This window comes from Heterodontus francisci, chromosome 17 (genome assembly GCF_036365525.1).
Source record: "Heterodontus francisci isolate sHetFra1 chromosome 17, sHetFra1.hap1, whole genome shotgun sequence".
Classification (NCBI taxonomy): Eukaryota; Metazoa; Chordata; class Chondrichthyes; order Heterodontiformes; family Heterodontidae; genus Heterodontus; species Heterodontus francisci.
Window position 1 is genome coordinate 32,543,376 of NC_090387.1, and position 13,998 is coordinate 32,557,373.

Here is a 13,998-nt window from a genome sequence, read left to right on the forward strand (position 1 = left end):
CTCATCCTAAAAGGTGCCACAAGATGGAAACTGAAGCTGGAGTGACTGTCGACCTTCTGCTTTCCTCCCCACCACCCATTCCCTCACTCCCACACTCCTCTTATGCTTTTGTGCTTTCAGATGATCAAGAATTGCCAGTTGCTCAGCCTCTGCAGCCTTAGGCAGTAGAGCACCATCTCTTGACCTTAAACCTGCAGCCACCAGCTGATACCGGCACTGGGCTTACCTTAGAGGCTAGTATAGAGTTGGGATCTGCATGTGGTGAGTCACCAGGCATGAGTGGGCTGCAGCCAGGACAGGGGCAAAGGTCAGCTATTGTGAGGATATGGATGAGTACCTGGTTGGGGCGGATGACAGGAAAACGCTGATGATGATGCACACCTAGATTGTTGGTGTATTGGCAGGCCTGCCAGGCAGCCTCTGCTCACTAGCTAGCAGCGAGGAGGGGTCCGGCTCTAATATGGTACAGAACATCACGCTGAGCTTGGAGCCCGTCCTTTCTAATGTGGAACTGGTGGGAACCTCCAGGGCAGCACTGCCAGACTGACCCATGATGGAGCGTCTGCTGGCCACAGTCTCAGCTTCCACTACTACATAGGCAGAGGCCTCCCTTCCATAGCGCTGCAGTGGAAGCTCAAACAGAGGTCATGAGCTCCCTCACTGCAGCCATCCAGTCTCGGACTGCAGCCATCCAGTCTCGGACTGCCGCCATCCAGTCTCGGACTGCCGCCATCCAGTCTCGGACTGCCGCCATCCAGTCTCGGACTGCAGCCATCCAGTCTCGGACTGCAGCCATCCAGTCTCGGACTGCAGCCATCCAGTCTCGGACTACCGCCATCATGGCTGTTGATCAGAGTGCTCGAAGGGGCTTGTGGGCACTCACAGAAATCCAGCGATCTGTGCTCCAGCAGAGCACTCCAATTGCTGAGACACTGCTTCAGGGGAGTAGCAGTTGCACTGTTAAGCACAAGCCTGCTGTCCTCTCTTAGGATGACAACCTTTGCGCTCCCGCCACTGCCACTCCACCAGTGCCCTTGCTGCAACTCTCAGTCAGCTAGCCCAACTGCCAAGGTGGTGCAATCTGAAGTCAAGGCCCAGAGCTGCTCGAGGGTGTCCTCCTTTGCCATCTGCAGTCTTCCCCAGCGAAAGTCAGCAGCCTTCCACGTTGCAGCCATTGGCGTAGCACTGTGTAAGAGCACTAGGCCAGGCAAAGGCACCCACAAGACAGGCACGAAGGGAATGCACAAGGGTGATTAGTTCTGTTTAGTTGTGTATTATTGATGTACTGCTAGACGAAGTGGTTGAGTGAAGGCTTTTGCTGTTGGCATTTATTGAGTGATGTTGACTAATGGGACTTTGTCATGGGGAGTCTAAAATGATGGACTGTAAAGAAATAGTGAGTCCATGTTGGGGGCAGGGAAATTCCTATCAACTGAAGCAAAGTCTCAAAATGCGGTTCCTCTCGCTGTGTCCAATTGCACATGGTGGATGTGGTTTCTGCCCTTTCTCTGGCTCCTCCTCCTCCTCTCGAGGTGGCCTCAGCATCTCAGGAGGTAGCATTTGAGCACTCAGGATGGCTAGTTTGTGAAGGACACAGCACACCACCACAAGCATGGGCACCCTCTTGGGTGTACTGCAGAGATCCCCCTGAGCAATCAAAGCAGCAAAATCACTGCTTTAGGAGACCGATGGCTTGCTCCATGGTGCTGTGGGTGGCTTCATAGTTTTAATTGAAGGCTCTCTGACCGCACGTGGTGGGATGGGGGAAGGGGGGGACATGCTTCATGCGTGGAGGGGGTAATCTTTGTCGCTGAGCAGCCATCCTGTGGTGTGTCTTAGAGACTCGAAGACAGAGGGAATTGCTATTTGTTGCAGGGTTAAAAACATGGTGGGTTCTACTAGGATAGCAGGCATTTACCATTATGAGCATACCAACTGCACCTTCAGAGAGTGGTAGTCCTTGCAGTGGCACTGAAAATACTGCCCCCATCCCTATACAGGGCAATGTTATTTTCTGCCTTTCTGTGGTCAGCAAAACCCCCAAATTTTTCCAGCAACTCACCAAAATGTTTCCACCAACTTTGTCTGAGCAAAAGCAAGTCAAAAGCACTGCAGCAGAAACTTGAGTGGCCCTTTAAACAGTTAAGGGCTCATTTTGCTTCAGAATGCTTATTGTTTCAGCTACTTGAAGGAAAATCAGTGGCAAACCAGTGGGAGGCATTCAAAAGCCAAATTCTACGGGCACAGTGTAGACATGTCCCCACAAAGAAAAAGGGTGGTGCTGCCAAATCTAGAGTCCCCTGGTTACCTAAAAGCATACAGGGTAAGATAAAACAGAAAAAGAAAGCTTATGACAGTCACAAAAAACTTAACACTTTAGAAAGCCTTGAGGAATATAGAAAGTGCAAGGGTGAAGTAAAAAAGGAAATTAGGAAAGCAAAGTGAGGACATAAAAAAATATCGGCAGGCAAAATCAAGGAAAATCCAAAGATAGTTTATCAGTACATTAAGAGCAAGAGGATAACTAAGGAAAGGGTAGGGCCTATCAGAGATGTACCAGGTAACTTATGCATGGCTGCAGAAGATGTGGGCAGGGTTCCTAATGAGTACTTTGTCTCTGTCTTCACAAAGGAGAGGGATGATGCAGACATTGTAGTTAAACAGGAGTGTGAAATATTAGATATGATAAGCATAATGAGAGAGGAAGTACTAGAGGGTCTGACATCCTTGAAAGTGGCTAAATCACCAGGGCCAGACGGATTGTATCTCAGGCTGTTAAAGGAAGCCAGGGAGGAAATAACGGATGCTCTGGTGATCATTTTCAAATCCTCACTAGATACAGGCGAGGTACCAGAGAATTGGATGTCTGCGAACATTGTACCATTGTTTAAAAATGGTGCGAGGGATAGGCCAAATAATTATAGACCAGTCAATCTAACCTTGGTGGTGGGCAAATTATTAGAATCAATTCTGAGATAGGATAAACTGGAACTTAGAAAGGCACAGATTAATCACGGATAGTCAGCATGGATTTGTTAAGAGAAGTTCGTGTCTTACTAACTTAATTGAATTTTTTGAGGAAATAACAAGGAAGATTGATGGGGGTAGTGCAGTGGATGTTGTCTACATGGATTTTACAGTGTCCTACATGGCAGACTGGTCAGAAAAGTAAAAGCCAAAGGGATACAGGGGAATGTGACAAGTTGGATCCAAAATTGACTCAGTGACAGGAAACAAAGGGTAATGGTTGATGGATGATTTTATGAATGGAAAGTGGTTTCCAGTGGCATTCCGCAAAGCTCAGTGTTGGGTCCCTTGCGGTTTGTGGTATAAATTAATGATTTGGACTTAAATGTGGAAGGCATGATTGGGAAATTTGCAGATGACACAAAACTTGCTGTGTAGTTGATAGTGAAGAGGATAGCTTAGACTCCAGAATCATATCAATAGTTCAGTTGAGTGGGCGGAAAAGTGGCAAATGGAGTTCAATCCTGAGAAGTATGAGGTAATGCATTTGGGGAGGGCAAACAAAGCAAGGGAACACACAATAAATGGGAGGATATTGAGAGAGGCAGAGTAAGTGAGAGACCTTGGAGTGCATGTCCACAGGTCCCTGAAGGTGGCAAGACAGGTAGATAGAGTGGTGAAGAAGACATATGGAAGACTTTCCTTTATTGGCCGAGGTATAGAATACAAAAGCAGGGATGTAATGCTGGAACTATATAAAACGCTGTTTAGGCCACAGCTGGGATATTGCGTACAGTTCTGTTCACCACATTACAGAAGGACATAATTGCTCTGGAGAGAGTACAGAGGAGATTTATGAGAATGTTGCCAGGGCTTGAAAATTGCAGCCATGAGGAAAGATTGGATAGGCTAGGGTTGTTTTCCTTAGAACAGAGGAGGCTGAGGGGTGACTTAATTGAGGTGTACAAAATTATGAGGGGCCTAGATAGAGTGGGCAGGAAGGACCTGTTTCCTCTGGCGGAGAGATCAATTACCGGGGGCACAGATTTAAGGGGATTAGTTGAAGGATTAGAGGGGACATGAGGAAAAACTGTTTCATCCAGAGGGTGCTGGGTGACTGGAATTCACTGCCCAGATCGATGGTGCAGGCAGAAACCTTCAACTCATTTAAAAGGTACCTGGACCTGCACCTGAAGTGTTGTGACCTGCAAGGTTACGACTAGGTGCTGGATGGTGGGATTAGAATGGGCGGCTAGATTTTCAGCCGGCGCAGACACGATGGGCTGAATGGCCTTTTTCTGTGCCGTAACTTTTCTATGGTTCTATGGTTTCAGGAGTGAATAAGGAAGATGTTGCCTGCACATTTGTTTACCAATTTAGCTATCCTGGCGTTACATCAGCCCATTGACATCAGTGATGTCATGATTGCAGACGTTCAATGACTTCAGGCACACGGAGGGGGAATGCATCACTTCAGTTGAGTTACACCGTGCGGGCTGCACAGGAAGTGATCAGCGGCACCTCCCGCTCTGCAGATCTTCAGGTAGGCCTTCATACGTGAATGAATTTCACGCCCCCGGTGTCCATGTCTGGATCAAGGCTGTAATGAAGTCTGCAATTGAATGGTTTTGGTAGAACTGAACTGCGAACCATTGAATAGGCTATTGGTGACTATCTGTTGTATGACAGCATTGTTGGTGACTCCTTCCATCACTTTGCTGATGATCAGAATGTGGTTTGATTAATCCTGCTTTTATTGGATTGGACATATCTGTCACATAGATGCAAGTGTCATAGTTGCACAGGAAGAGTACGGGATTAGCAGAGTGCTAATTCTAGTGTGTAGGTCTTCAACACTACAGCCTAGTTATTGCCAAGGACCATAGCCTTTGCTATGTCCAGAATGCTCAGCTTTTTTTTCTAACGTCATGCAGAATGAACCATATTAGCTGGATATTGGTATCTTTGATGGTGCAGACCTCAGGAAAGGGCCAAGTGGGTTCATCTAATTGCACTATTGGCTTAAGCCATTTGCAAACATTTCAGCTTTGTCTATTGCACTGAAATGCATTTCTAATACCGGAAGCATTACACAAAAATTGGTTAGACCTTAGCAATTGCAACTTATATATTTTAGATTTAGCTGTTCTTCAATAAGCCCAGAAAGGAATAGAACCATTAGTGTACAATTACAAAAATTAAATAGTATTTCAAAGTCTAGGCCCAGATTTTGCTGCTTTCGATGAAAGCTGCCCACAAATAACTAGCAATCTCCAAGGCATGGATTTCACTTTCCCCAACAATAATTTCACGCTGTCACCAGGTATAGGGGGTTTCTGATGTCCAGAAACAATGATATCATTAAAGAGGCCATTGCAGCCAATTACACTGAAGAGTTCTCATAGTCAGCAAACCAGCAAGTAACGTGCAGGTATTATCGTCACTTATTTTTATAATTTTACGGAAAACGAAATATAGACTGTGACATACACATGCGATTAAGGTAGAAGCTGAAATATCAAACAATTTTCAAAAAAACTATTTTTATTATTTTAAAAACCTGTGGGATTTTTATCATGGATTAGAGAAATTTGACATTCACAAATATAAATTAGTTTCTCAGAGCCAGAGAGGTTGCTCAGCAGTACTTATGATTTATTATGGCATTAAAAGCCCAGTTACATCTCATTCAACAAGCCATAACTTTTTCAAGGGATTTTACAGCAAGACTAATAGCGTTAAAAGGGGATGTTCACATCAAATCAGTGCTTCCCAGTTGAATTTCATCTATAAGGATTTCAACAGCACACCCTACAGAGCAGAGGGGAATCACTAACAGCAACATCTGGATCTCCGCATTTAAATGTGCATGTGCGAGCACCAGAAGTTACTGTCAGTTTCACAGTGCAATAACAGTGAACACTGACAAATTTGCCATCATTAAATCACAAAATTCAAGCCTATATTTTTGGTTATCAACTGCAGTATGACTTTCAATTGACTAATCACTACATGCGAAGCTAAATAACATACAGTAGAAAGGTTGTTTCTCCTTACCACACTGGAGTAGGCCACAAGTAGCAGTACTAGGATAACAAATAAACCTTTGAGCTCCTCCCAGGCTCTTTCCATTGCAGATGTGAACAAATGTAGCTTCGGGTTCAGATGCAGCAGACACCAGAGCTTCACTGTCGTTAGTGCCACCAATACAGCGATGACGAAATTAAGAGCAGAATTTATGATAACCAGCCTATGGAAACTAACAAATCTGCAGAGATAATAATATAGTTGAATGGTTGATGACTAACATGGCAGTTTTCTAACATTTTCTCTTCGACTGGGTGGCAGAAGGCCAGCTGGGACTGAAAGAATGGTCTCCAGCACTCAGGTGAGTTGCTAGTGAGGAGATTTGGGAGGACCTCGCGATCTGGGGAGAGAAGGGAACTTAGGGCAGAGGAGACCTAAACACTCTTGCTTCACCATGAGGAAAGCAAAACAACTTATCTTTTGGGTCTCTTCTTCCCGTTTGGCTGGGCAGCCACACTGGTTTTCCCATGCAGGTTTCTGGTTAAAATAGCAGTCAGGTCTCAATGACATCATTGGAGTCCTTTCTGCATATTTAAAGAAGTATTCCAGTGAGTGTATTTCCCGCCTGCTCAGGAGACCAGGTTAAAATCAAAAGCTGTCGGAAGAGAGTGGGACCTTGGTGAATAAGTGCCATGGGCCATTTTAATTGCCTGTCAGCTTCCTGCCTGCCAGACTGCATTAAAATCACCTGTTGAGTCTCTGAAAGAATTCACAGTCTGGGCACATGGGCACAACACCCACCCAATGTTCAGATTGTGGAATTATTGTGTGACAAATTTACATAGGCAAAATCCATAATAAATGTGGACATAGGCATCCAGTCCAGCCTCCAAATGTGATGTCACAAAGTGGGGCGGGGGTTGGAGACAGGTGGAAAAAGTGGCCAGCTCTCTTGCATTAAAATTTAGGAACCTATCAGAAACGTGTCAGAAACAAACTCAGTGGAACTTACAGGAGTCAGATCGAAAAATAAAATCGCTAATGGAGAAAAAATTGAGAAACAAAACTCATGGTTCCCATCAAAAAATGTCAGGGTTGCAAAAATATCAGAGGAGTTAAGTACTCATCATTAAGTACCTTTGAGGATTTTTGAGATAATAATCTAGAGTTTCACTTTCAAGTGATAGTTGTTTCAGAAACAGTGCAAACGCGCTCCAACTGCATAGGATGATGGACATTTCCATCAGGTTACCCTTATCCTGGAAATACTTCCAATTCTGCTCTCTAAGTAGCTTTCCCTAGAAAAGGAGGTGCAATTAATATTTTTGAGCCATTGAAAAATATGCTTTATTGTAGGTTAAGTTATAGTGAAAACATCTTGGACCATATTTTCCTCTGGTTATTAATTTAAATTAAAAAGTAGACATAAAAACAGGTTTTCAAAATGTTAACATGTAGTAAATGTTAATTTACTGTTAAATGAGGTTAAATGAATTTAGGATAAACATTCATTTGTTAAGGCGTTGTTAGGGAGTTGTCCTGAGAAAATCGTCCAGTTGCCTTTTTGTGACAGTTTAGCTTTAAACACAAGAGCGAAGAGTATTAAACCAGAATGATTTGGAACACTCTGTGTGTACAACAACTTGAACTTCCAACTTGTAACCCATGTATGTCCTTCATACATATATTAACACAGGCTGATTTGATACACTGAAGTCAGCTGTTTCTGGCAGTCTTGTTGTAGATTAATTCTATAAACATTTTGCACCTACCTGTACTACCATGTAGTAAGCAACAAAAAGCATATACGCAATCTTTACTGCAGCAAACAGAATCGTAATGTCACTGTTGTGGACCAATTGCATGCTTTCCAGGTCTGTAGAGGTAATAAAGACTCCTGTAGAATTAAATTAAATATATATATAAAATCAAAATTAGGGATAGATAATTAAGTTTGTTTAGCATTCACAATAAAGTTAAAATTTAATCCTAGAAAATTCTAACCTTAAATTTGACTACTTTTTTAAATATATCATGGATTTTTGTTCTTACATTTAATTATAAAGAATTTCACAATAGGTTTCACAAGACAACCTTGAGCAAGTGTTTAACTGTAATTGGTTAAAATGTAACTGCATGTTAGAAAAACATTTTACAAAGTCTTTGATCCCTGTTCAATAACCCTGAACATGCGCATGATGGTGATGTGGTACAAAATACAAACTTAATTTTAAAGTAAGCTCCAGCTTCCCAACTAGAAATGATTGAGCGATTGTGACCCATTCCCAATGTAATGCATGGAATTCTATAAATATATCTGAAATACCATGTCATTTGCATCATTTGCATTACAACATGTAATCAATATTGAAGCATGACCTGAAAGACTGTCAACTTGCTGTAAACACAATATTAAAAAAAAAAGTTACTTTTGACCTGTTCCTAGTTTGGTTTGCCATAGTCAAAGCTGCAAATTTATGTGGAACATAAAAATACGAAAAGCTTATTCAGTGCATCCTGCTCAGCCTATCATTCAGGTTCTGACCAAAGGAAAAGCAACCAAACATATGTGAGCTCTTACCTATACCATTTGTCTCCAGTGTCAGTGTGGTTACACAGAACAGATTTACATTTGCATTATAGACTGTGAACTCTACAAAGATGGCTCTGGTGTAACTATCTATCCAATTGCTTTCAGCTAAATATTTAACAATTCTGCAATATAAATCAGAAGAAATACAATGTATGAATATAAAGTCAATGCTATTACATTTCATGTTGTTTTCAGAAAGGAATGTAATTGGGCATTCATGGAAACCATATAGTACTGACAGAATAACTGATTTACCTGGATGCATTCTCTATTTCTGAAGTCAACTCAGCCACATAGCCACCTCCTCTGTATAAAGCAAGATTTCTCCAAAATGGATACTCCTGTAATTTTGATTGATATTGCCAGATATAACTGAGATTTGAGGCCTGTACAGATACCTTGTTTGTCCATTGCTCTCTATAGTTTGACATATCCTCCTCATCAAAAGAGTATGGAACTTCACATTTTTGAACAATGTTTTTTAATATCTTCAGTGCAGGACAATCAAGTTTTTTTACTCTCACTTGTCGAATGCGAGGGCTTCCAAGTAGTTTTGAGTACCCATCAGTTATGAATCCTATTGACAAAGTCACACTTATCATTACTCTAATGGTATGCCTTTGATCTCGAGGAGGAATTTCATAAAAATTAACAAAAGACAATCTATGCCTATGAAAGCTTGGGACTGAATCAGTTTGATAGTAGGGACTGAAGGAGGATACTGTCATAACAGTCCAATATCTCAATCATGTGAATGAAGGAGGCCATAAGTAGATGCAGTGTCCGTTACTGAGAGGAAGAGAAAACTGGAGGATGGTCACACCAGGCTGCTCTCATGCTGCTCCTAGGGACCAGTTTCAGCAGTAGTGGTGGACATCTGAAAGTAGCTTATTTGTCTGAGCTTCTAGTCATTGACTGAGAGACCCAAGAAAAGTGAAGTGGAGAAAATAACCTTAAAAAAGGGAGTTGCTATTTAAAAAGGCAAGGTGCACTGTATCGTACAAAGAAAGTTGTTTAAATTGCTTATGAATCTAGCTATAAATAATTAAAAATGGTAGATGTTCAAATGTACCATCAGTATTACACCTGCAGGTAGCGTTGTGAGGGTCCACTTATGTTACCTAATGTTACTGTGACACCCTTCTGTAAACACGTTATTTCTTGAAATATGGTATCACTTGCAAGGTTAGCATTTCTTGCCCATCCCTAGTTAATTTCCAATGCTCCCTGATCCCACAATAGTTCAGAATGCTCCCCGAACTTGAGAACTCCATCCCCCATATCCTGAGAACCTGGTGATCCCTCTCCCAAAGATCCACGATCCAAGGACTTATCCCAGTGTTCCAAGAGCTTGCCTTTCCAATGTTCTTGGGAGCCTATCTCAAAATATTGTTAGACCCTGCAATGTCATCCCAGAACTGCCAGATCCTAGGGCTGCCCCCAATGCTGGTAAGTTATTGCCTCTGGTAATATTACATCACAAAACATCCTTGTACTCATAAAAGTTCTGACTTGGTGTGAACATCACAATAGAATATCTGCTAGTTTCTAATTAGTTGTAATTGTTTAATTCACAAATCAGTTACAAAGGCAAGTTTAAAATGTAATTTTGCTTGCAATCTTTTACAGCAAGAGTTCACACAGAATATGTTTACCTTTATGACTTCCATATAGGTTGGGTAGTAACGATTTGTTGGCCCAAGTGTAAAAGTCATTATTGCTTCGGATAACATTGAAGGAAGGGGTGAATGTCTGGTTAATGGCTCTGTTGAGATAGAATGAATTGGGATTTTGCTCTCCATAAGCAATGGTTAGCAACAAGGAGAGAAATACCAAATGAACTGAAAGGAGAAAAAAACACACATTAGAATCTGAAAAGGTTAAAGTTTACTTTAATATCGTTACTCTATCTTTAAAACACTTAATTGAACTTAAGCAGTGTGAGTATTAGAGAGGATATAAGCTCAAGATTAGTAGATAGGGTTGTATTAAGTTATTTAAATGTTAGTGAACAATATAAGATATCATTTATATACCCAGAATCTTCTGGATCATTGCATACATTTTCTTCTCTATTCTTTTCATCTCTTTTAGCTGTTCCACAAATTGAACTGTTGGTGGTTGGTAGATTTTACTGTTTCGGTCCATCCGTAAAGCATTGTCAGGTTTCCCTATGGATAATAGTTTTTTGAAGGATGTAAAAGGATTAGTTTATACAAGCTGAGAACAAAATGAGAAGAGGTCATTTGGCCCATCAAGTCCATATTCTTTCCAGAGATCATATCCAGGCTATCATAGATTTTATCTAAGTATAACAAGTAAACTAATCTGGTATTGAGATGGTACCTGTGGTATTCAGTAGAGTGGCACTGTGGAAAATCTGGGCTATAACAGAGACAGTAATTAGGAGTTATTTTGTTTAAGTAAGATGACTGATTGTAATTTCTATGTAATGCCCACAATAATGTGGAAAATGCCCATTTATGGCAAACCAATCTGTGGTGCTGTTTATCCTCCACACAAGCAAATAGTCCTAATCTCATGTGCCCATTCGGTTCCCATATCCCTTAACTTTTCTTTCCTTCAATCTCTTATCTAAACCATTCTTAAATGTTGACATAGTCTCTGTTTCAATCATTAACTCTGGTCAAGCATTTCACAACCACAGAACCCTCTCGGTAATAAGGTTTCTCCGGCTTTCTGTCTTAAATTGTGTATATTTAATCTTATATCTATATTTCCTAGTTCTAGACCCCTCAACACCAGAAACAGTCTTAGCCTTTCATAATTTTAAATACCTCTATCAAATCACCTTGTAATCTCCTCAATTCTAATGAAAATAGCCCCAGTATTCCAAGTATTTCCTGATATATTATTTTCCTCAAACCAAGTAGTGAAACTGTGCTGCACCCTCTCCACTGGCTCAACATCCTTCCTACAGTATGGAGCCCAAAACCATACACTGTACTCCACCTGTGACCTTACTAAGTTTTTATATAGATTCCCAATACATCTTGCCTTTTCTGTTCTATATCTCTTGCCATAGATCCTACAACAGCAACTTGCATTTATATAGCACATTTAATGTAATAAAATATCTCAAAGTCCTTCACTAGAGTGCTAGCAGATGAATTTTGACAGCAAGCCACTTAAGGACATATTAGGAAAGTTGACCAAAAGCTTTCTGGTCACCACACTACCAGAAGGACATGGAGGCTTTGGAGAGAGTACAGAAGAGGTTTACCAGGATGTTGCCTGGTCTGGAGGGCATTAGCTATGAGGAGAGGTTGGATAAACTCGGATTGTTTTCACTGGAACGATGGAGGTGGAGGGGCGACATGATAGAGGTTTACAAAGTTATGAGTGGCATGGACAGAGTGGATAGTCAGAAGCTTTTTCCCATGGTGGAAGAGTCAGTTACTAGGGGACACAGGTTTAAGGTGCGAAGGGCAAAGTTTAAAGGGGATGTGCGAGCCAAGTTCTTTATACAGAGGGTGGTGAGTGCCTGGAACTTGCTGCCGGGGGAGGTGGTGGAAGCAGGTACCATAGCGACATTTAAGAGGCATCTTGACAAATACATGAATAGGAAGGGAATAGAGGGATACGGACCCCGGAAGTGCAGAAGGTTTTAGTTTAGACAGGCATCAAGATCGGCGCAGGCTTGGAGGGCCGAATGGCCTGTTCCTGTGCTGTATTTTTTTATTTAGAGATACAGCACTGAAACAGGCCCTTCGGCCCACCGAGTCTGTGCTGACCATCAACCACCCATTTATACTAATCCTACACTAATTCCATATTCCTACCACATCCCCACCTGTCCCTATATTTCCCTACCACATACCTATACTAGGGGCAATTTATAATGGCCAATTTTACCTATCAACCTGCAAGTCTTTGGCATGTGGGAGGAAACCGGAGCACCCGGAGAAAACCCACGCAGACACAGGGAGAACTTGCAAACTCCACACAGGCAGTACCCAGAATTGAACCCGGGTCGCTGGAGCTGTGAGGCTGCGGTGCTAACCACTGCGCCACTGTGCTGCCCCTTTGTACTGTTCTTTGTTCTTGGTCAAAGAGGTTGGTTTTTAAGGAGTGTCTTAAAGGTGGAGAGGTGGTGAGGCGGAGAGGTTTAGGGAAGGAATTCCAGAGGCTTAAGATCTAGAGAGCTGAAGGCATGGCTGCAAGTGGTTCTTCTTTTGGGCCTCCTTATCTCGAGAGACAATGGATACGCGCCTGGAGGTGGTCAGTGGTTTGTGAAGCAGCGCCTGGAGTGGCTATAAAGGCCAATTCTGGAGTGACAGGCTCTTCCACAGGTGCTGCAGAGAAATTTGTTTGTCGGGGCTGTTGCACAGTTGGCTCTCCCCTTGCGCCTCTGTCTTTTTTCCTGCCAACTACTAAGTCTCTTCGACTCGCCACAATTTAGCCCTGTCTTTATGGCTGCCCGTCAGCTCTGGCGAATGCTGGCAACTGACTCCCAAGTGGTGAGGCAAAGAATTTCAGGGATGCAAAAGAAGCCAGATTGGAGGAACACAGAATTCTTGGAATTCTTATATGGCCTTATCCACATGAAATACAGCTTTTAATATTCTGTGAATCTGAACCCCAAATCCCTCTGCTCCTTCACATCACCCAACCTTTTCTCATTCAAATTACAATTATACTTTTATATGTTTAAGGACAATGTACAAGCTCACATTTACTGGGACTGAATTCCATTTGCCACTTTTTTAACCAATTTAACATCTCAGCAATATCTCCAGCCACTGTATCTATTATCTTGTATTTGTACGAGAGAAGTTTTACTGATTGAACAGAGTGAATCTGGTGATAATTTTTGCCCTGTACTTGCACTCACGGTGAAATGAAGCAGCTTAATGATTGATTTTTGGCCTTGGCTTATCAAGTGCTTTCAAAGAAGTTAAAGTGGAGCACATGCGAAAGACAGGAGAATCTGATCAGGTCACATGGAGACGACTATTGCATTTTTGTATTGTGAACTATTGGACAGTATGATCATGCTTCTAAATGTAAAATGCTCAAGCTGCATATGGGAGTGACTCGCGAAGATGTAATCAAGAGAATATCTAAGGCAGGATCCTAAACTTCTAACAGTTACCAATGTGGATCCAGCCCCTCTCTTGCACCCGTAAGATTTGACTATTTTCATGGATTTATCCACACAATGTGAATAACTCTACACGTATACCTGATGCCAGGTGGAATGCCCGTTCATCAACATGATGATCTACTTTTCTCACAAACAATGCGACAAAGGCAGCAGCACATAAAACCTTCAAAACAAAAGGTGTTGCAGATGGAATAAGAGCAATAATAGGGAAATAAAATTCCATTTGTTTTTAATCACAGCCACTAAATATGTTCAGTTACTTAAATAATTCAGAATTTTATTT

At 42.0% G+C, this 13,998-nt stretch overlaps 1 protein-coding gene across 1 annotated transcript in view; it reads right to left on the reverse strand.

Moving 5' to 3' along the window:
• The window catches only part of LOC137378582 (polycystin-1-like protein 2), a 54,991-nt gene that overhangs the window by 15,080 nt on the left and 25,913 nt on the right, over positions 1–13,998 (reverse strand). Inside the window, exons 15-23 of the mRNA XM_068048886.1 lie at positions 13,794–13,878; positions 10,934–10,972; positions 10,624–10,758; positions 10,243–10,428; positions 8,843–9,164; positions 8,576–8,709; positions 7,767–7,891; positions 7,132–7,292; positions 6,025–6,235 (exon numbers count right to left, since the gene is read on the reverse strand). Coding sequence (XP_067904987.1) covers positions 6,025–6,235; positions 7,132–7,292; positions 7,767–7,891; positions 8,576–8,709; positions 8,843–9,164; positions 10,243–10,428; positions 10,624–10,758; positions 10,934–10,972; positions 13,794–13,878 — 1,398 coding nt within the window. The remainder of the gene's footprint in view (positions 1–6,024; positions 6,236–7,131; positions 7,293–7,766; positions 7,892–8,575; positions 8,710–8,842; positions 9,165–10,242; positions 10,429–10,623; positions 10,759–10,933; positions 10,973–13,793; positions 13,879–13,998) is intronic.